The sequence below is a fragment of the Pyrgilauda ruficollis genome, unplaced genomic scaffold (genome assembly GCF_017590135.1).
Source record: "Pyrgilauda ruficollis isolate IOZ18807 unplaced genomic scaffold, ASM1759013v1 scaffold136, whole genome shotgun sequence".
Taxonomy (NCBI): domain Eukaryota; kingdom Metazoa; phylum Chordata; class Aves; order Passeriformes; family Passeridae; genus Pyrgilauda; species Pyrgilauda ruficollis.
In genome coordinates this window covers 488,349-511,603 of record NW_024512099.1, presented here as the reverse complement: position 1 = coordinate 511,603, position 23,255 = coordinate 488,349, and the positions used below count along the sequence as shown (strand labels likewise).

At 43.1% G+C, this 23,255-nt stretch overlaps 2 protein-coding genes across 8 annotated transcripts in view; one reads left to right on the top strand and one right to left on the bottom strand.

Moving 5' to 3' along the window:
* The window catches only part of B3GNTL1 (UDP-GlcNAc:betaGal beta-1,3-N-acetylglucosaminyltransferase like 1), a 74,607-nt gene extending 56,255 nt beyond the window's left edge, over positions 1–18,352 (top strand). For 2 of the 4 annotated variants that reach the window (XM_041459444.1, XM_041459445.1), the window contains exons 4-8: positions 4,286–4,421; positions 12,007–12,075; positions 13,294–13,368; positions 15,755–15,841; positions 18,156–18,282. In XM_041459444.1, the coding sequence (XP_041315378.1) occupies positions 4,286–4,421; positions 12,007–12,075; positions 13,294–13,368; positions 15,755–15,835 (361 nt within the window). In that variant the 3' untranslated portion in view covers positions 15,836–15,841; positions 18,156–18,282. Of the gene's footprint in view, positions 1–4,285; positions 4,422–12,006; positions 12,076–13,293; positions 13,439–15,754; positions 15,842–18,155 lie in introns of those variants that run through there. The other 2 variants (XM_041459446.1, XM_041459447.1) reach the window with 2 other exon arrangements.
* TBCD (tubulin folding cofactor D) overlaps positions 16,771–23,255 on the bottom strand; it is a 114,506-nt gene continuing 108,021 nt past the window's right edge. The window contains exons 36-40 of one of the 4 annotated variants that reach the window (XM_041459439.1): positions 22,141–22,230; positions 21,683–21,770; positions 20,915–21,024; positions 18,440–18,524; positions 16,771–17,195 (exon numbers count right to left, since the gene is read on the bottom strand). In XM_041459439.1, coding sequence (XP_041315373.1) covers positions 17,130–17,195; positions 18,440–18,524; positions 20,915–21,024; positions 21,683–21,770; positions 22,141–22,230 — 439 coding nt within the window. In that variant the 3' untranslated portion in view covers positions 16,771–17,129. Of the gene's footprint in view, positions 17,196–18,315; positions 18,525–20,914; positions 21,025–21,682; positions 21,771–22,140; positions 22,231–23,255 lie in introns of those variants that run through there. The other 3 variants (XM_041459441.1, XM_041459438.1, XM_041459440.1) reach the window with 3 other exon arrangements.

The window sequence follows — 23,255 nt, the reverse complement described above, 5'->3', positions numbered from 1 at the left end:
GCATGCAAGCCTGGCTGTAAGGGATCTGCTCTTTCAGCTCTCACTGTGATTGTGAAGTTCTCTGCTCCTGCAGCTCTGGTTTATCGATCAGGTGAGGCTCACCTCTCATCCAAAACTCTCTTACCCTGCCATCAATAAAAAGGCCCTGGAAGAGGATGCTCACTTGGGCAGCTGCTCTTCCTGCCTGGTGTTACCTGAGCACTGTGCAGGGCCAGCACAGGGAGAAAAGGTCAGATTTATGGATCTATAGTGTTTCTGTGGATGGCAATCCATGCCTAAAATTCCAGTACTGTTCAGGATATTGGGCTTGTATTTCTGCACTGCTCAAGTGCTTGTACATCTGTCTTTGCTCTGTGGATTCACTTATGTGGCCTCGCTGGGGGAAGGAGGGGAAAGGCAGTGCAACAATATGGCGAGGTTTGACTGAGCTCAGACATTAAATCATGTTGCTTTTATTGTCACATTATCTTTCATTTCAAAATAGGAGTAGAGCAGATGTTTCTTGACTCTTGTATTCAGTCACTAGGTCACCACACATTTTTAACAGAGCTCCATTGTTGCATTACTTGGGTGGATGGTCTGGTAATAACTACTTGGGGCTGAGGAACACACGGTGTAGTCATTCTCACCCTCTGCATGAATACCCTCGTTTCACTCCTGCAGAATTTTGGCTCCTCTTCTTCCTCCCAGGCTCCATAACTGATGAGCATTGAGGGGCCACAGCAAGTGAGATCTTAGGAAAATTATTTAAGCCTCGAGAATGACATTTCGAGTGGAAATACTCCTAACGTTTCTTTTCCAAAGTTGTGACAACAAAATGAAAGGAATGGGGGAAATAATGTATTTCAAGGTTTGGGGTCAAGAAAGAGCGTTAGGGTACGGGAACAAATTTGTACAGTGAGAAGAATTTTGTCCCACCTTCTGGCTGAGGACAATCTTGTGAACTGAATACAGGCTTGGACATGGTACTAAAGCTGCTGCAAATTGCTTACTCTAATCTTCTGTGAGATGGGTAGGAAAAGCTGTCTTGATTTGGAGTGAGGCAGAGTAATAATACCTCCTAGGTTTTGCTGGTGGCTGTGAATATGTAATAATGCATAATCTGAAAATGGCTGTGAGAATCATCTCTGAGTAGTGGTTTGTACAACTTCTGGATCGTTTCAGGCATTTTCTTTAATTACCCTTTGCACGTTGCTGCAGCTCCTGTCTGCTGCACCTGCACTGGCTGGTGAAGGATGGGAAAATGGCATTCCCTTATCCCTCGAGGCAGGAATCCCAGTTATCTGTTCCCCTTATCCCTCGAGGCAGGAATCCCAGTTATCTGTTCTGGAAACATCAAAAAAAAAAAAAAAAAAAAAAAAGTGGCAACTTAGGTGAACCGGAAAGCTGAAGGGAATAACCGAAACTCTCTCCTTTGACACCTGTGAGCTCCCTTTGCCTCAGCGTGTGGGATTGTTTGTGCAGACTGAGTTCTCACAAAGATGAGTGAGTGTCACTCTAAAGCTCAGTCCCAAATTCTCCCCTCACTTCTGTGTTTATCTGCTACCTCAGCTTAAAACTATTTCAGGGTTAACTCAAGACTTTAAAGTGATGGAACTTAATTTTTTCATTGAAAACACACAATATGGAGGTGTGAGCTTCAAATGCTTTTCTGTGGGCATTGTCTTGTAGTGATGCAAGCAAAACATCCCAACTGCTGGGTAGATTGGCTTTGTTTTTACAACCCACAGTACTTAAGAGAGTTTTTAAGTGTTGTTAAATGAAGCTGTCTGACAGTATTCTTGTGGTTGAACAACAACCATTTGGAGTATAATACCTTTCATACCCTTTTATTTCAGAGTGCATTCTCTTACAAGCTTTCCCCACTTGCTTTTCCAGGATAGCATTGATAGGTGAGATGAGTCAGTAAATCTGCTTCAGTCTGAAATCTTCAGGGGTGATTAACACCCCTGAGATTTGGTCTGATTGAATTTTACCTCAGTAGGACACTGAGGCTCTCATGGCCTCGACAGCAACCACAAACTGCCTGGAAGAACCAATACTGCTGTGCTGGGACATCTCCACAAAAATAAAAACATCTTTTATGAGCCTGGAGGTAGATTGCAGGGTTTGCACTGCACCTAGAAATTAGTTACAATCTCTTTTCATGCCTTGTAAGGCTGCCTGGTTTTTTACTTTGGTTTCCTTAATGTTGTAAACTCAAGTGGAAAAGAAACTTGCCAGTGCCACTCAAGCCAACAGAACAGATTCTGAAGTTCCTTTGGAATGTAATATGGTGTTACCCTTCTGAAGTAACATTTCAAAGGAAAATCACTTTTAAAAGCTTTCCATTTATGTGCAAAGCAATAATCTTCCTTTTTAGAAGCTCTCAGAAGCTCTAAAATGTCCAGTAAAGTGATACTGGAAAAATACTTGACCTTCATATTTTGTTCCTTAAACTTTCCTTCTGGGACTGCAGCATGCTGTCATGAGCATGGAAAAAGGCAAGTGTCAAAGGATGCCAGCAGCAGTTAAAGCTTTGCAGCAGGAATTCATCTTGTGGTTGCATTAGAAGAGATTTTTGATCAAATCCAAAATTTTCTTTTTCCCCATTAGTCAAAATGCTGGTGCAGAGCCATCACCCTTGGAGCTGTGAGGAAATTTTATTTGTGCATGAGGTATTTTCCAAGCTATCAGAGCAGGATCAGTGATGAAGTGCTGAGCAGGATCTGGCTGTGCTGAAGTGAAGTGGGGTCACTGGGTCCTGTGAGGGTTGTGTGGTGTTCAGAACATAACTGGGGCTGTGAAGGAATGATGCAAATAGGAAAATGGAAAAACTCCACTTGAAGATTGCCTTAAATAAGGAGACACCACTAGGGGTTCATCAGAATTCCTGGGAAAGAAAGTTACAGCTCAAGGTGCCTTGTTCAAGAGATGTATGTTATGAAGTTTCATTTGTCAAATTGAGGAAATCAATTTATTCTCTCTAGAAAACTGTGTAATAAGTCTGAGGTGGGTTCCTAGTTAATGAATATTTAATGAATGCTGGAAATAAAGCAGGTGTTTTTAACAGCAGGCAGGTTTCTTTAATCCATGATAAATGTTGTAGTCTTAAATATTACATTGTAGTGCAGAATACACACACTCAAACATTAAAAAAAGCTGCAGTTGTCCAACTGGATTTGCCAGTTGGGAGAAATGGACCATGACAAACTGCTTTCCTTGACACTGTTTTCTCTTTCTGAGAACCTGTCTTGAACCTTTTGAAGACGTCAGCAGCTCTTCAGTAGCTAAGGCTGTTGGATGGTCCCTTGCTGGGGATGGTTCCAGAGCCGTGGGATTTGTCATTTGGTATTGGTGTCACCGTGTTTACCTCGACCACTTGGCTAATTATCTTGTGGAAGTTATCCCAGAGATGAAGACTTCAAGGTGTAATTGCACACAGACATCTGCCAGCTTGCTATTTTCCTAAAACATGTTTTTAAAAGTTCTATGAGGCATACTCCTTTTTAAAAGAAAAAGAAAATCCCACTGCTTTTTGTTCCTAGAAATGCAGGTTCTTATGAAAGTTGCCTTCAAATAAAGGCATAGCCACATTTGTGTCATTACCAAAGAATACTTGGGCACTTTTACAGTTAAATCTATCTTATTTGGTCTGAAATGAGTGTGTGTGCAGGCTGGCCAGTGTGAGGGGTGTAGCCAGGTGGTTTGTGTGGGACTGTGATTGTAGCTGGGGGTGTCACTGATCCAGAGCTCTGACACCCCACTGGAGCCTTGAGCCAAATCCACGCTGGAAATGCATTTATGCTGTGGTGCTGGGGGTAAGCTGGGCTTCTAAATCTGTGAGATGCCAGCTTTCCATCAGGCAAGGAGAAGGAGCCCGTGGCAGATGGAGCAGGAGGAGCCCAGCTGGGGTTTGGGAGATGCTTTGCCCGTGTCACTGCAGGGCTCGGGGCAGTTCACAGGTGAGCACAGGTGTGGGTAGGGTTGAGTTTTATTACCACAGCTGCAGCTTTTCATATTCTTGTGATCTGGGAGGGTTCTTGAAAATACAAATTGTTTAGCTACTGCTTCCTATCTATCCAAATGGTTTTTGTCTGAGAACTTCCACAGAACTTCTTTTCTACGTTCCCCTCAGAAATTTGCAGTCTGATGTTCTGATGTGACTTTTTTTTTTTTTTTTTTTTAATTATATTAATCCCTTTGGTCATGTTTACCTGTAGGTGAGTGTGTAGATGTGCACATAGCTCTGTAATAATGCTAAACATTTTAGGGGTCAAAACCTGCCCTTTTTCCAACTCTCCAGGGAAACCATCTGGAATCACCGAGTCAGGTTCCTTGAGGACAGAGTCCTGAGCTCCTGGACATCATTCACCATTTGGAATGCTGGCAAGCAAGGCAAGAAGCTCTACAGAAGCTTGTCACCAGCTAATCAGAAAAAGGTGAGCTGGAAAGTGACATTTGTACAAACCCACTTCTTCTTCATATACCCCATGATGCTTCTAATCCAACCCAGCAAAATTCTCTTAAGATATTTTGTCCCTACAGTACTAATTGATAATTAACATAAATTGGGGCATTTCTCAATATTCTGTGTGATGTATTTCTTCTTTTAAAATGCCATGATATTTTATTTAGAGCTTATGGTGGGCAGGGAGAGCAAGAAATGCACCAGTAGGTGGGACACAGCTGTAGCAGGGTGAGAAGAACAGCTCTTTATTTGGGTTGTGTGGTGCTGAACTGCCTTGTCCAGGGGCATCCATACCTGTGTAACATTTGCCCAGTTCCAAAGTGGATACTGGACACGTCCCTGGTCACTGTGACTCCCTTTGGAAAGGTTTTGGTTGCCAAAAAGTATTTAATTGCCAAAAAAAAGGGTTTGGTGTGGGCTGAAGGGGTGAGCAGAAACTGCTGGACGTGACTCTCCCACTCAGTCAGCTGAAAGTGCTGGTGTTTGGCAGTGGCAGAGATTTCTCAGGATAGATTTGTCCAAGAGTCTAAATACCTTATTTTTATAGCATTTTCTTGTGTGCAATAACTTTGTGTTAGATAAAGGCTTTAGGGCTAATGTCAAATGGCTGTTTCTTATAAAGAGCCACAGAACATTCGTTTTATTGCTGCATGTGTTTTTCTTTTCTTAAGAATATGGATGGGAAGACAAAATGACAAATACATATAAAAACCTGATTAATGTTGTGGCCCTCAGACCACACACATATTAAAAAAATAGAAGAGATTTGTATACACACAGTTAGAACTACTGAATAGGCATGGGAGTAAATGTACAAAGTAAAAACTGAACTGAATGTCCTGCTTGATATTCCAGTGCCTTTCCAGTGCCATCCCTCAGTCATTGCCATCACGTGGCAGTGGGTGAGCTGAAGAAAAGATATTAAATGAATCACTTGTTTCACTCAGGGAGGACAGACCTGTCCATTAAATATGGTTTATTATTGATTGATTTATTATGACAGTTATATTCTATATATTATTTCATTATATATAATGATCATAACAACAATTTTATTTATATAGATATAAATCTATAAAAGTATAAAGACAACTAAAATTAAATTTAGACAGAATGTAGCTGTCTAAACTTAATTTTAGTTGGTTTTATGCTTTAAATCAGTTTAGGCTCCTGAGATTTCACCTATGCTTTGTTTGTCTGCATACTTTTATTGAGATGCAGGATTTCATCTGATGTCCTGCCTGACTTTGGCTGGACTGTGGAGTCACTGCAGGGTTGTTTTCTCAATTGGCACCAAGTACCTGCAGAAAATTTGGGACACAAACTCCTAGGGTAAATAATAACCCCCCCAAAAAATCCTACCACATGCAGCATGTATTATTTTGTAATTTTGAAACAAACCTGGACTCTACTGAATCCTCAGGAAGAGAATTAAATAATTTGATCTGTCAGGCTTAGGGTGTGTAAGAAAACATCTTTTTCAAGAAAAAAGAATGCTTCTAGTATTTTTAGAACCTGGTAAACAAAGCAATTGCATTTCTTCTGCTGACAGGATCTTTGTGGGATGTTGAAAAGCCCAGCTCTGCCCTGTGCCAAAGAACATTGTTTCTTAGAAAACAAAATTCAGGCAATTCCAGGAAGCAGCAGTCTGTCTATGTTCATACTCACTAACAAATTATTACTTTAGTTTGTTTGGGAAACAGTGTGAATGTGAGCTGTGGTTATGTTAAAAGAGAAGAGGACACCTCAGCAATTCTCCCTTTTCCCTCAGCCATCTGTATGCTGAATATTAAAATGATGCTTTGTCTCCAAAGGAGCCAGGCAGAAATCCAAGGCTCGGTATTTTTGCTAAACAGCAACACACGAAAAAATTATTCCACTAGTAGTTTTGGTTTTTTTTTTTTTTATGAATTAATTACCATGATCTCAGTATTCTTAGGGAAATTCTGCTTCCTGGCTGTCCCCTTCTTGATTCACACTGCTGACAGTGGTTCAGTATTAGCATTTCTGCAAGAATGAAGTCAAACAGACCTTTTTTTGTTTAAAACACATCCGTTGTGTCTATAATTTGCAGCTGAAGATGGAAACCAAATGTTTTTGGGATGCTCCATGTGCCTGGAGGGTTTCTGAGCTGTCTTGTCTGCTCTTTTATTCCCCATCAGACTTCAGCTAAAAGGAGAACTTAAGCATTAACATTTTGTGTCATTTCCGATGGCTGAAAATAGCGTTCCAGTGGCTCATGGAAAAGCAGGGGCAAGGACCAAATCAGCATCAGCTCATCAGTGGGCTGCAAACAGTGCTTGTGCACAGCCAGGCCGTGCCACTCCTCTGTGACAGCCCTGTGTGCTGGTGGCAAACAGAAAAGGTCTTTTGAAGGCCTTTTTTCCTGGCTCATCGACCATTTAACATCATCCATTGGGTTCCCTCTGCCTTTTTCCAAGGGCAGCATCACCAAACCTTGTGCTGCAGCTCTGGTTCTCCAGCTCATCCCCACGGCCAAGAAATGTTCAACTTTTGCAGCATTTTAACCATTCTGAAAGTGTGTGAGTGGCACTGTCAGAGCCTGGAGTGGGGACATGAAAGCAAAGAAACGTCAATAAAGGGGAGAATGTTACACCCATGAAATAAAGGGGAGAATGTTACACCCATGAAATAAAGGGGAGAATGTCACACCCATGAAATAAAGGGGAGAATGTCACAAACATGAAATAAAGGGGAGAATGTTACACACATGAAATAAAGGGGAGAATGTCACAAACATGAAATAAAGGGGAGAATGTCACACACATTAAATAAAGGGGAGAATGTCACACCCACCTCAACAGTGAAGTGGCAATGTGAAAGCAAGTTAAAAGCCTCCAGAATAAGGAGAGAGATGAAATTTGAAAGTTTCAGTTAAATCCAGGTATAAAACACCCTAAAATGACATGGGGTAAATCAAGGCTTCATTCTGGACTGTAGTGAGTGATTCCTGGCCAGGAAAACTCCCTGTTCTTCCCATGTGGGAGGAAGTGCTTTCTGCAAGCTCTGTTTTGTCAGCACAGAGCTGTGCACACCCAAAAGGTGCCTGGCATCACTCAGATTTCCTCTGCAGGGATGAGTCCCTGGCAGTGAGGCCCCACACCTATGGAGGCAGGTTTGTTGTACATAACAAGGGAAATGTTTTATATCCAGTGTTTAGCAGCTGATTTTGCGTGTTGGATTCTGGTGTTAAAATTCTCCACTGATTTTGTTGTGGATATGTGCAAAAAGGGGAAGCTGCTGCTGTTTCCAGTGGAATGGTGTCTAAATGGAATAATGAAATGCATTCTTGGGATTTAAAGATACCCACAGCTTCTGTCTTGGCTGTAGTGCTGAAGAGGTGAAATCAAAGCAGCTCCTGGCATGGAAAATCACTCAGATTGTGACTGGTGCCTGCTGGTTCCATGTCAGGGCAGAAGCTGTTCATGCCCCTGTGTGTCTCCTGTTTTTTCATCAGCTGTATCCATTTGAACTTGCATTGTAATGCTTTCAGTTACTTTGTTTTGACATGAATGGCCACAATTGATTTTGCTTTCGCAGAGATGTATATTAACATGCTCCCGAGGCTTTCTGCAAGCTTCAATGAAAGAATTATAAATAGAAGAATTAACAGGGTTCACTAGAAGTTTAAAACAGATGTGGGATTGCATGAGATGGGGAAGGAATGCAGCAGGGAAGATCTGCTCGGTGGGATTTTGCAGGGTCTGCAGGTTGTCCCTTTGGAGGTGACCCTGAGGACACCAGCTGATGGCAGGAGGAGGGAGAAGCCACAGCATGCAGGTGACCATTTATTGGAAGGGTTTTCCAGTTTTCTGTCAAGTTCCCCTCAGTTATTCACTCTCCCATGTGGAACTTGCCTCTCATGTCCTTCCAGACCTGAGAATGTGCTGAGTTCAGGTTGTTGCTTTCTGTAAATGGCTGCTAGAGACCACAGGTGAAACCAGGATGGGAGAATAAAATCCTGTGACGATCATTCACCATAAAAGCACATCATGAAGCTGATGAAACCTTTCAGTTTTTCCATTACGAAACCTGAGTGGAATGGGAAGTGTGAAGAAACACAGTCTGCAGCAGCCAACCAGGCACACAGGAACCAAACAATTAAATTGTTGTGCAGTCACAGCAGAGCTCCACCAGGCAGGCAGTGCCAGCTGCACCCCAAGGCACCCTGTGTCACTGCTGCTGCTGTGGCTGTGCACTGCAGGAGGATCTGCTCCCATTCATCTCCTTTCCCCAGGGAGGTCTGATAGCCCCAGCCTGGCCCTGCAGAGCCCCTGTGTTTATTAGGAAGAGCCAGCCAGAAAAGGGCTTTTATCTTCCTCAAACGTGTCTTCCCCCAGCAGAGGTTGTTTCTGAGTTAATCTCTTATCTTGTGAGCTATGTAAACTTTCTCTTAGGAGGGAGAAGGCGATTTCTCCTTTTCCCCTAACACCACTGTTAATGGAAGTTGCAGTCCATATTTATAAAAATTACTTACTGTAGTTCCTTGGCTTCTCTAGCAGATACCCAGAGTTTTGAGCTGAGAGAATTAGCAGTGTTCTTTCCTTTGGAATTTTTGTAATTGTGCAGATTTTTATACATGTTTAAAACAAAGACATGTAACAAATCATATATTTTAGTAACACTGAAGTGTGATCTGAGGACTCAGTGGTATCATGCTGTCAGAGGTATTGCCAAAGAGTAATTTTGCTAAAAGGAGAGGGGGGGAAAACAGCAAATTGAGACTCCTTTATGGCTTTATAATTCATGGTTTCTCACAGGGAGACAGGAGTTCATGTGTGGATAGATGTTCTTCATAAAAGCTACAAGAAAGAAGGCCATTAATGCAGGAAAATAAATAGGTGTCTCTGGGTTTATCCTGATAGTGTATAAAGTAAATAACTCCTATAAGCCTGATGCCCTGACTGCTCCTTATAGGATAAACAACTGTGCCTAAGTCCTGTATTTAGACTCCAAACACAGCTTTGCTTTAATTGGAAAATAAATAGTGTGTGTCAGAAAAATAGTTGCCTTACATTTTGGCCACCCACGTGGTGTGCAGGCTGCAGAAAAATCACCCATTCAAGTCTGACCTGTTTTACTCTGCTGTAAATGCCAGGTCTAAGCTGCCTGAGCCCATTGAGAATTGTACAGGGAAATACCTCAGTGATAACAAAAAGGGTTTGAGCTCGTTCCATCTCCCAAGGGGAATCTGTCACAGACTCACCTGTGCTCGTTTTTTCACTGAGGGGTTTTTGTGGGGGTGTTCTGGGGGCTGGGGAGTCACTGTGGAAAAGGGCAGAGTTTTCTACACCCAGAAACTGGAGTGATGGAGTGAGAGGGAGAGTTGGAATTAATGGCAATTTAGTGATACAAGAAGTGCCTTTGGAGAGAGACTGTTTACAAGGGGATGTCGTGACAGGACAAGGAGAAATGGTTTTAAACTGACGGAGATTGAGATTGGATATAAGGAGGAAATTCGTGCTGAGAAGTCCAGGCACCACTCAGGTTTCTGTTAATTGGGTAATAACACACTGAGGATGAGCAGTGAGACTTTCCAGCACAGATCTTGCAGCTGGATTCTCAGTTACTGACACAGAAGTGTAAATGGAATTTCTCTTTAGCTTGTGTCATAAGTTTTGGTGGTTTATTTTGGTTTTTATTATCTATAAGAGCATAAGCAGCTCCAAAAATAGCTTTATTTCTTGGACAGCAAGTCAACATATTGGACTTTGTTCCTAGAACTCTGTTGGGTTGACACTGAAGACTTATCTTGCTAAATATTATTTATTATGATCACAGATTGCAGGACAGTAAAACACAAGTGATAGAACTGAGATTTGCTGAATATTGGAGAATTTTAAAGGTGGTTAGCACAGAATGAAGAGAATACAGCCAGAGAACTTCTCTTCCCACAGCGACTTCTTCTGATTCCCTTCATGTGACACATATTTATATATCTGTGTGTATGTACACATCCACACCATCTGACCTTCCAGCTACCCCAAAGCATTGCAGTGGCCATGGAAATAGGGCCAGGGATATGAAGTGGATTAATCTGTGAGGGAGCTGCTTGTGAGTGTCAATCCAACCCAGCTGCACCAGCCACAAACACCTCGCACAGCCTCCAGCACCTTCCTGAATTCCCTCCTTCCCCCCTGTTTCCATTCCAATGCTGACACAGAGTTCAGACTCTGGGTGTGCCCCTGATGTGATTCCTCACTCACACAGCCCCAGAGTGGAAATTCCATATTTCTTTAACGTTCTGTTCTTCCTTGGGTGCCTGTTTTGTCTTCTCCAGGTCTCCCTGTGTCCCTCTAAGGGGTTCAAGGTCTGTCCCTGCCCACCCCTGCACTTTTTCCCTCGTTTCCCTCATTGCTTTGGACACTGGTGCTTTGCAGCCTTATTTGCAGTCCCTTGATACTTTTGTTTGCATTCTCTTGCCATTGATGTTTAATGAAGGAAGTGATATTATGGTATTAGAAAAACCCTCTACACAAACAGAATGAGGTCACTTTAGGTAAAAGAAAACCATCTTAATCACAGGAAGAAAATGTGTGAGAGAGATTTCAGACAGGGAAAGCCAGCCAGCCTTTTCAGCCTTCTCTAACTTAATAAATTAATAAACAGCTGTTTGGCTTTTCAGATTTTCTCAGCAGTAAGTGTTGTTAATCAATTTTTAATGCAGCAATTAAAAAGATATGAAAGCTGCTATCCAGCTTTCACCAGAATAATTGATTTCCGTATGACCTTAACTATCTCAACTGTTCTGCTTCAGCATAAGAGCTCCATGGAGATAATATGAATAAATCCAACGGAAGTCAGAGGAAAACATAGCCATGTTTATTTTAAAAAGTCTTCCAAAATGTTCCTGGCAACCTAGTGGCTCTCAAAAATAAGGCCACTGGGTATTTTAGATGGCAGGCATTTATTCTGCCTGCATATTTATGAGGAATGCAAATAAAAACCCATCTGAAATATCTGGCACCTAATGGGCTGCAAATAATGCTTTCCTAAGTCCAGTAAGAGTAAGCAAAGTGAAGCAGTAATTATTTGTGTTTAAACATCAGATCTGCTGAACTTTTCAGTTGAAATTCAAGTCCATAAGCACAGGAATTCCCAGGTTTGGAGTGCTGTGCCCTGGAATTGAGGCTGGGATTGCAGAGCACCCAGAGCAGTGGGCCCAAGGTGCCTGGGGGAACATCCCATGCTTGGGGTGAACAGGAAGAGAGAGGCTTTTATTGCATCTCAGCTGGGTTTTAGTGGAAGTGCCAAAATGAGGAAACTGGTCTCTGGGTTGAGTTTACTCCCTGAGGATGGGGTTGGTGGTGTTCTCATGCAGTCAGTGACTGAGATCAGAATGTGCTCACAGACACCTGCAGAATTTTCTCCACTCCTTGAGATGCACTCAGAAAGGATTTAATCAGAGTTTAAGCTCCAGAGGAGGCCCAGGGTGCTCTGCCTCCTCCTGTGTCCATCCCCATGCCTGCAGCTCTGCTCACAGATGCATTACAGGTGAAATGGTGCTACTGAAACATTCTGCTTCTGTTTTCCAGGTAACTGCATTTTGTGATGTTGATGAAAAGAAAATAACAAAAGGATTCTACACCTATGAGGAATCTGAGGTGAGTTATAAGCACTCTTGTGTTCTTTATTGTGATCTAGAAGTGTCCTGAGGAATGTGATGAAGGAATTTGTCACTGATCCTGTATGTTGTGTAGCAGCTCATTTTGGCAGAGAGGCTGTGACAGAAGATTGGAGGGCTGGGAATGGACACTGGAATGCAAACTGGAGCCAGGACTGTCAGCTTCACACTCAGTGAAGTCAGTTTAGAAAGACAAAAATACTTATTCTGAAAGGATCCTGATGATGGGGTAAAACAGTCTTCACTGGCAGGTGTGTCTTCCAAATGGGAGTAGAATTTGGTTTATGGTGGATAATGGGAAAGAACCCTCAAAATTAAAAGATTTCCAACAAGTTATCTTGTGAATCAAATTACCCTGAGCTTGCCAGATCCTTGTATCTGAAGGGAGTGGGACTGAGGGAAGGAGGGACAGGAGGGCTCCTCCTCAGGTACAGCTGGTGCTCAGCCTGGAGGAGCTGTACAATTCCATACTGGGAAAACACGGACTGCTTTGAGCTCATGGAAGCAACTGGGAGCAGCATTTCAGCCTGGAATACTGAGGACTCACTGCCCAGTATGCCTGACACAGATCCTGGGCATTGGTCTTCCTAAAACAAACCCATTTTCTCAGATCAGCTGTAAAGAAGATTGTACTGCAGCTGTTGTGAATCCTTAGAAGATCCTGCAGCTTGGATCTGTGGTGAAGTCCCAGCTGAGCTTTAGCCCTTTAACAGCTCCCAGCAGGAAGGACAGATCCTCCTGTGTCTCTGCTCTTGTGCCTGTTCTGATGCTGTCTGAGGGCACAGGAATGGATGCAGTTCACTAAAATGGCAAAAAATTAACCAAAAAAAGAGAGGAACATAGTTCGTTATGGGACAGGCCATTGAAGCTGCACACATTGCCATCAGATCAGAGGGAATTGTTTGGGAAAGGGCTGGAAGTAGAACTTGGAGACAAGGAGGAAGCAGTGGAGCAGTGAGAGCTGCTCCTCTCAGGAGCAGAAAGCTCCAAATTGAGGAGCAGAAAGCTCCAAATTCAGATTTGGTGCAACTTCACTCAACTGCACTGCAATGTGACGGGCAGGAAACACAGGCAGAGAATGAGCAAGGTCTCTTCAGCATCACAGCTCAACACATTTTTTCCCCCTTTTAGAGTTCAGCAGCTCCTAAAACCAAGCTAGCAAGTAACCTGAGTGCTTCTGTACCCCTTCCTCCTGCAGGAGAGACCAAAACCCAAAATTCCTGTGTGTCACTTCAGGGACGCGGCTCCGCCCTTCGTGGTCTGTGTGAAGCTGGTGAGTCCCAGCTTTGGCTTCACCTGCAGGAGCAGCACTTGCTCCTCAGGAAAATGAGTTTCTGTTCACTGTAAGTGGCTTTTCCCAGCAGCTTTTGCTCTACAGTTGAATGGCTTTTGGTTTTTTTTTTTTAATCAAACTGATTGTGCAGGGTGTTTTGGGATTTAAATCAGCCAGTATTGGGTAAAATTAAGAATTACCCAGGGGCTGGATCTGTTGTACTTCCTTGCCCAGTACCAAATACACCCCAATGAGCACAGGCACTCAGCCTCCTCTGGGCCAGGTATTTTGCAGCCCCATGTATGGCAAAGGCTTTGTTTTTAAACTGCCAGAACCATTTGGTTTGGCTCTGCCAGTTCTGAATCATCTTCTGTATCTGACTGTGGTAAGTTATTTGAAGTGGTTTAATTGCCCTGATAATATAATTAGATGATAACCAGCAGTTTTTCTGCTGTTATAACACAGAAGCTTTAAAATAGCAAATACACTGGAGTGTTAAAAAACAATAAAAACCCCTCTGATAGCAACCAAAACCTGCACTCCACACAAAACTAAGGCTGTGCTGGATCTCTTCAGGGATGGATCAGCTGCATCTCCTCTCCTCTGGTACAGCCTGTTTTTAACTTGGCACTCCCAACCTCATGATCAACTCTGGGCTCCCAACTCGGGGTTGTAAAGCCAGACTCAGAGTGCCTTGGGGCATTATCCTGCACTCCTGCTTGATAAACTCTTGGATCAGCAAGTACTATTACAACTAATTTAATTTTTCATACTGCATATAACAGTGGGTGGAAGTCCCCAGACAAAACATCTGTGCAACCTGTTCTAAAGCACATTTAATCTGTGGAGCCCTTACAATGAGACTGTTATACAACATCTTGTCTGCAAACTCTGGTCTCTGACTTCAGTTGGGATTTCAGTCTGTTTTTCCCCTCATGGCCACTGAACATTTTCTGCTTGCTTATTCTCTACCAACCTAAGCTCATCACCATTTTCTGAAGAAGGAAGTGTGCTTTAAGGGGCTTTATTGGCTTTTATTTTGCTGTTCATGGTAGGGGATTATTTTTCCTTTTGATACAGACAAAACCTGCATGTTCCTTTGCAGCTCTAAGAGGGTGATTCTGGAGATTAGATGTGTTTATTGAGTGGGCTGTTTACAAGAATGACTCTCTTGGCCATGTGCTTGGAGCAGCATTGGCTCATTTATTTTTTCAGGCAGTTCCTCCCTTGTGAGCACTGGCATGGCTTTGGTACCACAGCAAATCCTTCTGGAAGAAGCAGGCATCCTCTGATCTTTGCTCAGTTTGTATTTTATAACAGCTTCACAGACAGCTGGGGCTGGAATTCTGCTCTCTGTGTTTGAGGTTTTGCTGAAGAGAATGAAAGTGTGGCTTTAGCTGCTCAGGGCCACTTCACCCCAGGGTTTGTGCCCCATGTTTGCTCTTGCTTGGAGGTAAAAGCAAAGTGCTTAGAAATGCTGCTTTGTGCCCTGCCTTGGCTTGGATTCCAACGGCTGCAAATGAAAGGGATTTTTATTTTTCTGTCACAGTAATTAAACTAGCTTGATTGTATAAAGTTTTCAGAAAATTTGTAGTTAAATCTCTTATTGTACAGCCCTGCCTGGCTTTTCCTGTGCTCTGGGAATTAAAGATTTGTCTTTAACTCTCCCACTTAATTTAGCATCTGGTCTCCTATTTATTTTTTAACCCCTCTGTAAAGCAGGTTATTTTTTTCCAACTCCTTCAATTCCAATTTCAGTGGGACTCCATTTCTGTAACTTCCCATCCTAAACATTGACAGTTAAAACCTCACTCTTGCTGTTCTGGGCCAACCAGACAAACATTAATTTTTGGTGTTTTTCTGGTGACATTCCTTAAGATCAGTAATTCAGGACTCCAGGAAGTGCTCAGGAATGCTGAAGTTGCCCTGTTTTCTTAATGACATCACTGAGGTTGCTCAAGGACCAAATGTAGCCAGTTCCTGTCCTGATAACTTGACTGAGGCTCAAAAGGAAACACCTTTAACTCTGCAGAGTACTTCTTGTGCTTGATGAAGGGCTTGTTTTATCAGACAACCTCCTCAGTGCTCAGAATCCACCCAAACCATTTGTTTTGTCCAGCTCACTGCCTTGGTCCATTTTCTGCCAATGTCTGAGCTGGCAAACACCAGAGCAGCACTGCAGAGTGAGGAGTTGTCTGATATGCACCACACTGATCTGAACACTACATTTTCAAAATACCCTGAATTTTTGAATAGAAACTTCCCTGAGCCTTGGTTTATTTGTTTAGTTCTGCAAATGGGACTTTCTTCTGTCAAAGAATCAGTAGCCCAAACCTGCTACAGCCTGAAATGAGTTTGAGCTCATTTTCTTCTTCTTCCCTCACAGGACTTGACAGGTGGAGCCTTTGAAACAAACCTGGCCATGCTGAACCTGAAGGAAGGGATGGATTATTATCACTTTAACTAAACCAAGGTGAGGCAGTGCTGCTCCCTGTGGGGCTGCGTGCAGGAAAACCAAATTCTTCAGGGGTTTAGAACTTTTTAGTCATTTGTGCTTTGTTAATTTAATCTGTGGGCTGAGTAACCCCTTTGTAGGGGAGGTCACAGTTACAGCAGGGCAATGCTGTGTGCATTACTCTCTGCTGTGCACATTACTAGTTATTACTGGGTTTTTTTTACTGTGTGCATTACTAGTTTTACTGTTCCAATCACTCAGTTTGACTGGTAAATTGTGATCAACAGTCAGTGAGCTCCACTAATTCCAGCTGCCAGTCCAGCTTGCAGGAATCCTCAAGAAGTATTGAATAATCTCATTTACAGTTACTTTCTACAAGACCAAAGAGAGTCTGAGCCAGCCAGGCTGGAAGTGAACACCTGCAGTTTGCAGCATTTGCTTCACAGAGAAATAACTTCCCTGCCTGAATTGTTCCTTCCTTTCACATTTGTAGAGATGTCTATACACACACCCACTGTTCAACTACTGGGATAGTGGGATTTAATTACAGCCATAAAATAACAGTGTAATTACAATATGATGTGGTCTGTGCATTTGACCTCCCCATCACATTGATCTCACTAAAGATGAATTTCAGAGTGATTTCGTTTTGTAGGGGGTAAGAAATGAGCTGGAGCTGCTTGAAGAAGTGACTCACCTTCTTCAAAACTGAGCTTACCACAAAAACTATTTGTCTGAATTAGTTACTTGGCATAGTTATTATTAATTATAAAGAGCTGTAAAGAGAGGCTTTGACATCAGCTGAAGTGAAACCTGGGTTTTTTTGTTTAATTATGACATAGGAATGACAGACTTTAACACAGGGACACTTGATGCTTGGGGATGATTTCAGTGTCACTGAGTGTTGCCATTCTCCCCCTCTGAAAAATAAATCTTCAAGAGACCAGTGCAGCAGGGCAGTTTAATTGTTGGTGTGTGTACAAGCACAGGCTCTGCTCAGTCAGGGAAGTACAGACCCCTGACACCAAACCAGACAGGTCAGTGTGACAGAGCATGACAAGAACCTGCCAGACAGCAACATTGAAAACTGAAAAGAAGGAATTTTGCTTGTCCTCCTGTGGCACATGTGTGCTTTCAGACAGGCTCTGCCCCTCCTGGCCAGCAGTGCAGTGCTCAGCTCTGCTGAGATCCAGCAGGATGTGTCTCAGGATGCCCCAGCTCAGCTCTTCCCATGCTGGCAGCTCAGGAGCTCCAGGGCTGCTCCTCCTCATGCTGAACTCTGCCAGGGAGAGAGGAAAAGGACAGCTCACATGGAGCAGGCAGCACTGTCCTGTGGCACTGCTGTCCTGGCACTTCCCAGCCCTGCAATTAGCTAAACCAAAAGAAAGAAAATACAAATATTTAGTCCTTTTAACCCCATGGTTTGAACTACCCTCCAGCAAGTTTTATTTGTACAAAACTTAAAGAAGCAGAAAGTATTGATTTCAGCTGAAGCCAGCTTCATTCTCCTTTTTATCCTGCCATGCCTGGCCTCCTCTCTGGCTTCTCCCACTGCTGGGAGCAGCACTGGGGACACGGGGACAGCTGGGACAGCCCCAACTCCTCAGGGGCACCCTGAGCTGCAAGTTACACTGACTGTTTGCTTATGTGCAGGGGAGCAAGAGGAAAAGCTCCAAACTGAGCACAAAACATCCAGATCCCACCTGTACCAGCTCCACTGCAGATACCTGGATGTGTATTTGGATATTTCTTATTGTTTTGTTTATCCTAGAGACAGTTCTCTCCTAAAGTATCAGTCTTCTCTCAGCCTTCAATAATTAAAGATTAAAAGAAGGAGTTTTTTTGAGATCAGAGAGTTTATCTGGTAAGATCTCTTATTTTGAGTATAATCTATCTATTACTTGATTAGAAAACTTTTAAAAGCAACACTCAGGTCAGTTTTTGTTCTAAAATCAATTCCTTGCTGGGCAGGAGGTTCAGACTCCTGTTTTCCAGAAGTATAAAAATGCTAGCTGAGGTTTCTTAAAATTGTACTAGAAGCAGATGGTGAAAACTGGAAGATGAGTGAAGACACTGCTAAGAGGCAGCAGGAGGTCTTTGAAGGGTATTCACAGTGTCTTAAGTATGAGTCTTTAAAGAAAGATAAATATTTATATATACACAGTAACACAGATTCTTTAAAACACTAAAAAACCTCTTCTAGAACCCCTACCAAAGCAGAAAGTTCTGTACTTCTGAAATACTGAGCTGGGTGGGCATGTCCAAACTACTAAAAATATACATTTTATATATATACACACACTTGATGGTTTTGTATGCTGTTCATCCACAGAGGCAGTGCTGCAATGCTGTGCTCTGCACCACCTCATGTCATCATCTTGCTGCTGAAATTGAGAAGTTCCTGTCTTTTCCCCTTCCCCAGGAAGGGCAGAGGAGCAGTGGCTGCACATCTGTGTCTGGAATGTGGCGCTGCCAGCCTGGAATGCTCTCTGGAGCGGGGCTGGAAGGGCCTCAGGCAGCAGCTCCAGCCATCCCACGTCTTCTGCAGCTGGCTGGGAACATCCCCAGGGACACCTCCATGGAAAAAGCACCCCCTGGAGCACATTCCCACCTCACCTTGGGCACCAGCTGGGGCCTGGGCACTTTCAGGAGGTCGCAGAGGCAGTTTCGTCTCTCCCTCACCACGGGCAGCTCTGCTTCCCTGGGAGAGCAAAGGTTATTTCCAGTTAATTCAGAAAAATCCATAAACCATCCACAAAACTCCCTCAGTGATCCCTGTCAGCCCTGCCCACAATGGCTGTGTCCTTTCATGCACATTTCAAATGGCAGGAGTGTTTTTGTTGTGTCACATTTGAAGGCTGTTGGACCATTTTTGTAGCACCCTAAGTCAGATAAATCACAAATACACACCAGATCTGCCACAGGTAACCAGTGGCCAATAAAATGTCCAAGACTATTCTTTCATAGGGTTTTATGTTAAAAAACTCCACTTATTTGTACAACTCTTTTGATTAGAAGTTAATTTAATTTATTCTCCAAAGTGATTGGATTTGGAGAAGAATCTCCCATCCCCTCTATAAAGAGAAGGCAAAAAAGGGTGAGTTAGAAATAACTGCAACCTTTTTTTTTTCACACCTTGGACAATTTGTCTTATTTACCACTGGAAACTTTCCTGTGGCTAAACAAAGTGTATTATTTATAGAGTAATTTGTTTAAACTCTGCATGACACAATTGTATGATAAAGTCTCTGGAGTCCCAACAAGGAAAATATAATTACCATACTCCTTCAAATTCTCATTTGGCTTCCTGCTGCTAATACTTAGGGTAATTCAGAATTTAGACTGATTATTTTAGCACTGGGAGAGCTTGAGGAAAACAAGCAGCTCACTGTGACACTCAGCAACAACTTCTAATCTCTTTTTCTGTAAATAGCTCAAATCTACCAAGATAAAACAATTACATTTTGAGTAAATGAGCTCTTTGTCTTTCATCTCAGAGCAGTGGCCACAGAGCAGCAGGGCACTCAGGGCTTGCTCCAAGCCAGAATAAGCCAGGCACACCCTAAAAATGACAGGGTGAAAACAGAACATTCATTTTTCTGGAGTGTTTTCCTGGGGAAGTGTTTTGCTTTGATTTAGGAACGCAGTTGTTCACGAGCACAGCTGAACTGCCACTGCTGGTCCTGTACCACTGGGAGTGCTGGCCCTGGACCCATCCCTGGGTGACAGCACTCAGCTCATCCTGCAGTGTCAGCTCACAAATTCCTCATGCAGTTCCTGAGCAAGCCTGCTCTAAAATGCAGGTTTGCTGATGGAGCTCTGAGTCACACCCAACCCAATCCTGAACTTCCACCTGCAGTCACAGGGAATTGTAACAGGCAGAGCTGCTGGCCACCACGCCTTCAAACCTCACTCTTGTTCCAGTTGTGCACTGGAAAATTCAGAAGAAGAGCAGCAGCCACCCCTTCTGATGATAAACTCAGCTTTCTTTTCACAAATATAAAGTTCTTTAAGCTCAAGCACAGAAATAAACTGGACACTACACAGAAGTCAAACAGTGTAACAGGAAATCTGCAACTCTGTCAGCCACCCTTAAGGTGTATTTGTTCTTTGAGCTTGTCTGGGATAAATTTATTTCCATGAAATGTCAATAAAGACAAAAAGCCATTTACTATAATGACTAAATAAATTATCTATTTTTCTATATTTGTCTGTTCTCTGTGACTCCTATTTGGGGCAGCAGCCCCATGGCCCAGGTCTGTGACAAGGAAAAATGTTTAACAAGGCAGCAAAACTAATAAAGTAATTATTATCTTAAAATTCTGAATTTTCTCAAACCTGCCCAGGTAATAATGCCCAATGCTAGAATTTGAAATAGAATTTGAATAGAAGGGGGAAAATCCAGTGCCAAAATGCTGATTCCCTGCTCCTGTCACTGCAAAGGTGCTCATGAAATTATTCCTTTGCTCTAAAAGTCACTGGATCATGCTTATAAAGAACTGCCCCTGGAAGGAGGTAAGTAAAAAAAAATAAATTGTATTCTATGAAGTGTTTGTTTAATTCATGCCATCCTATCCTGGGAAACATCTAAACTGCTCCAATTCCAAATCTTTGCCTGAATACAAGGCTTGTAGCATGTTGAGTAATTACATTTCATGGGAGATTTGAGCTGTTCTGCTAATTCTGTTGTTTTCCAGCTTGCAGAGATCCTTCCTTTCCCCAAATCCTGCCAGTGCTCATAAATGCCAAGAAACTGTCTGTGCAGTTGAAGTTTGACTGTTTGCACAGCCCAGTCTCTGCTTCATGGAAAACTTCCAAGATTTCCTCCCTTTTTATGTTGTTAGAAAAATATGGCTATTTTACTTTATCTGATGGTGATTTTATACATCCCCTTCCAGTGGCCAGCGTCCTGGAGAGCTCTTTAGACCAGAGGAATTCCTTGCAGCACTGCTGTGGTGGAAGCAATAAAGAGCTGAACCAATAAAGAGCTGAACCTGTCACTCCTTACAGCCTCCTCCCCCCAGCTTTCACAGGCACTGGATTTTGGTGACTCCAGGGCACAGGGGCTGTCCTGGGCAGCACAGCACGCACCAGTTGGTGTCACTGAGGATGGCCATGGCCTGCTCCAGGATGGCAGGGTCCACCACGTCGCTGTAGGTGAGCAGCATCTCGTACACCTGGCTGGCCGTGGTCTTCCGGATCTGCAGGGAGGAGAGTCAGCAAAGGCCAGAGCCACAGGGGCTGCTGAGGGCAGGGACCCGCAGGGACCAGCCAGGCCAGCTCCTGGGACCAGCCAGGCCAGCTCCTGGGACCAGCCAGGCCAGCTCCTGGGATCAGCCAGGCCAGCTCCTGGGATCAGCCAGGCCAGCTCCTGGGATGCCCAGGCCAGCTCCTGGCCCTGCACAGGACCATCCCCAGAAGTCACCCTGTGCATCCTCGGTGTCCAAAGCAGCCTCGGGTCCTTGTCCATTCCCTGGGGGCCTGGGCAGTGCCCCACAGTGGAAACCCACCCTGAGGATCCCCCTGAGGGGGAGACCCCTAAAAAATTTTGTGCTAGGATTGAGAGATGAATGGAACTTTTGGGTGTTTTGGTCTTCAGGTTGTTTATTCTTCTCTGATCAAGAGTTCAGCACGCCGCCTACATCTCAGTGTACAAAGAGAAGGCACCTAAAGTCACCAGACACACAGGTTCAAGGCAGCCTGTGTCAGGGGGCAGCACTGCAGAGAGCAGATCCTTGAGAAATAAACCCTGTTCTAGACATTAATACCTGTTAAAAAGAATGCTGCTTTAACACACTTGGAATTATTTTTCATTTGTAAAGAATAGAGCTGATAATGTGCAAAGTCTTCAGTACTTACTATAGGGAAGGGATGGCAAAGGAGGAGAAACAACTGGAAGAAAACTTTCTCTCTCATGTCTCCTTGAAACTGAATCAGGCCACAAAATCTAGAAAATATCAGAAAAAACAGATCTTGTGTTATAACTGCACAAGTAAGTTTTGAGAACTAGGGTGAAGATGGACATTGGGAAAAAGGCAGGGAGGGGAAAAAGAAAAAGCAAATTATTCCCTTTTTTTTCTTTCTCTACAAAGAAAAAGCAAATTATTCCCTTTAAGCACCTTTAGGACTGTAAAAATTTTAAAACTTGTTCAACTTTATCAGGTCACATGTTTCACTTCAACCATTCAGAACTATGAGACTCCCACAACTTTCAATCACCTTTCCATTTAAATTCCACAAGAACCAGACCTCACTGTTACATCTGGCAAGTTAAATTCTCTTCACTTTCTGGGAGGAAAGTGATTTCATTAACTCACACTCCTATGCTGGAGCGAAGCTTCCGGATGTCTTTGGACCTTTTGATCTCTTCTTTGCAGAGGGTGAACAACTTCACTGGGAAGGGATGGCTGAAAATGGAAAAGAAAAAAAGATCAGTAGTTTTCAGCAGAATTTCAAAGACATTTCATGACTGTCAGGATGCCAAAGTCACATTCCAAGGCAAGGCAAGACACACTGCAGGGTGGTTTGTGCTTCCCCCCAGCAGCTCAGGAAGGTTTGGCCATCACATCCCTGGGCCTTTTGTTTTTTAACAAGAGAGGGAAGAAATGATTATTAATTATTTCTATTGCTCTTATCTGTGTGCTGAGGAGTGAACTCCTTTTAGCCAAACAGGTTCAGTCCATGCAGGATAACTGGCTCACCAGTTGTGTTTAAGCAGTGTGGAATGATCAGAGATACTTTGTCAGGAATTACATTATCCTACAGCCAAATAACATTTACTTAGCCTGTGTACCACCATGGCCACTCCCTGAGGTCTCCAACCAAACTTTACATAAAAGGGGATGAATGTTGTTCTTAACTACTCCACCATTTCACAGCCCAAATTCCTTCAGTGATTCCAGACAACGTAATTAAACACGGGGCTCTCAGTTCTGTTACGTGTACAGCCCATGAAGCCATCTTTAAATATATTTAGCAAATTCTTTTCTTTTTCCACACAGTCTGGGAAACGTGACTCTCACAGCTCTTTCCCAGACACTCGTACAAACACAAGTACTGTTAGTTATTCCAAGGATCTATGAAAGAGAAGGAAAGAGGGACTAATGCTTTTATTTCAGTTCAAATTATTTAATCTTTTACTTGCCACACTCAAGGCTGAAGTGCCATAGGTGCAAAAGAAACTATTTCATATTTGTCTAGTGAGCACAATAACTCCTAGGCTGTGTATTTTGGAAACCTCACTGCATTGTGTATGGAAAGCTGAAAGCAAAAATAGTAACATTCATTTTCTGCTACCACAATTCAGAGCTGTGGATAAAAACTACTGAAGAAAGCTGGGTACTGTCATCTGTTGAAGGGCAGAACATTTAAAATAAGATGTTTATAGGAGTGCCAAGATGTTTTGTTAAGGTAACATGCCTTGTTCTGTAGA